Here is a 1,105-nt window from a genome sequence, read left to right on the forward strand (position 1 = left end):
AACATTTTGAAGACATTTCGCTGCCGCCATTCGCGACCCTTCTGTTTTTCAAGAACCGCTGAGAGGTCCTCAGGTACGTTTGGCTTATTCATGCGACACCGAAACTTCCCAAGGTCGAGGGAACTGGTTTCCAGTGGGGACGTCATACCAATTCAAAGAAAAAGGGCGGTGAACAGTTGATTCTCAGTCAAAGCAATAATCGTTAATGACGCACCAAATTGTAAGGAACATAAAGTCAGTAGAGGCGAAAGAAGCTTATAAATGGGCACCCTTCAGGTAGTCTCCAGTCTATCTCAGTTTATCTCTTATAATGTCGTCCAACAAAAGTTCGCAGGCTCGATCTTCCGGGGCCCCTCCCATTCGGTCACCGAATGGTGGCGCCCCAGAGAAAGTCATTTCTTCTCGGCACTCTAATTCTGCCCATCCGCAGAAGGGCAGGAGAGCATGTATGTGTTCACCCACAAGTCATCCAGGTTCCTTCCGCTGCAGTCTTCATAGAAAATGTAATACCACTTCCTCTGCACATTCTCAGCAAAATACCAGGAAGTCTTCAATGCCGAATTCTCTGGCCACGTTTGGCACCGCAGAAAGAGAATGGGTGAGAAGGGCCCTCGCTGCTTTCATACGCCCCTCTAAGCACCACATGCAACGGAGAACGTCTTTCCAGCCGCGGCCGAGCAGGCTCCGCCATATGACCAGAGCTGAAGACGTCTGTTGATCAATGTTCAGCTGGCTCCGCCATAATTGGGCAGGGATGCATATAATGCTCCTCTCCATGTAAATCTATTTCACTCATATTTTTTCCCTGGCCGTACGCGTTCGTACGACATCTTTTAAATTTTTGTTAAATTATATTTTAAAAACAATAATTATTTAGTTCAACTAACAAATATTGATTTTCCTGATGTTAAAGCATTAAAATAAAATATGGTTTTATAAAGTATTTGAAAGATAATAATATATATAAAATTAATGAAAAAAATTGATAGTGTATTAATGAAAAAAGTAGATAGTGTTATTTTTAAAAATTGATTGTGTATTTCCCATTACACTTTTAAAATGTAATTTTCAATCTTGAAATATTAATATATATAAAATAAAAGTT

General features: G+C 40.6%; 1 protein-coding gene across 1 annotated transcript; it reads left to right on the top strand.

The window, feature by feature from the left end:
• Nucleotides 1-310: 310 nt before the first annotated feature.
• Nucleotides 311-718, top strand: LOC149193854 (uncharacterized). The gene has a single exon (XM_089407459.1). It carries the CDS (start codon nt 311-313, stop codon nt 716-718), a length of 408 nt encoding a protein of 135 aa, XP_089263585.1.
• The last annotated feature ends 387 nt before the right edge of the window (nt 719-1,105 follow it).

This window comes from Pinus tabuliformis, chromosome 2_2 (assembly GCF_031772625.1).
Source record: "Pinus tabuliformis cultivar Carrire ecotype Pingquan chromosome 2_2, CPIR1, whole genome shotgun sequence".
Lineage (NCBI taxonomy): Eukaryota > Viridiplantae > Streptophyta > Pinopsida > Pinales > Pinaceae > Pinus > Pinus tabuliformis.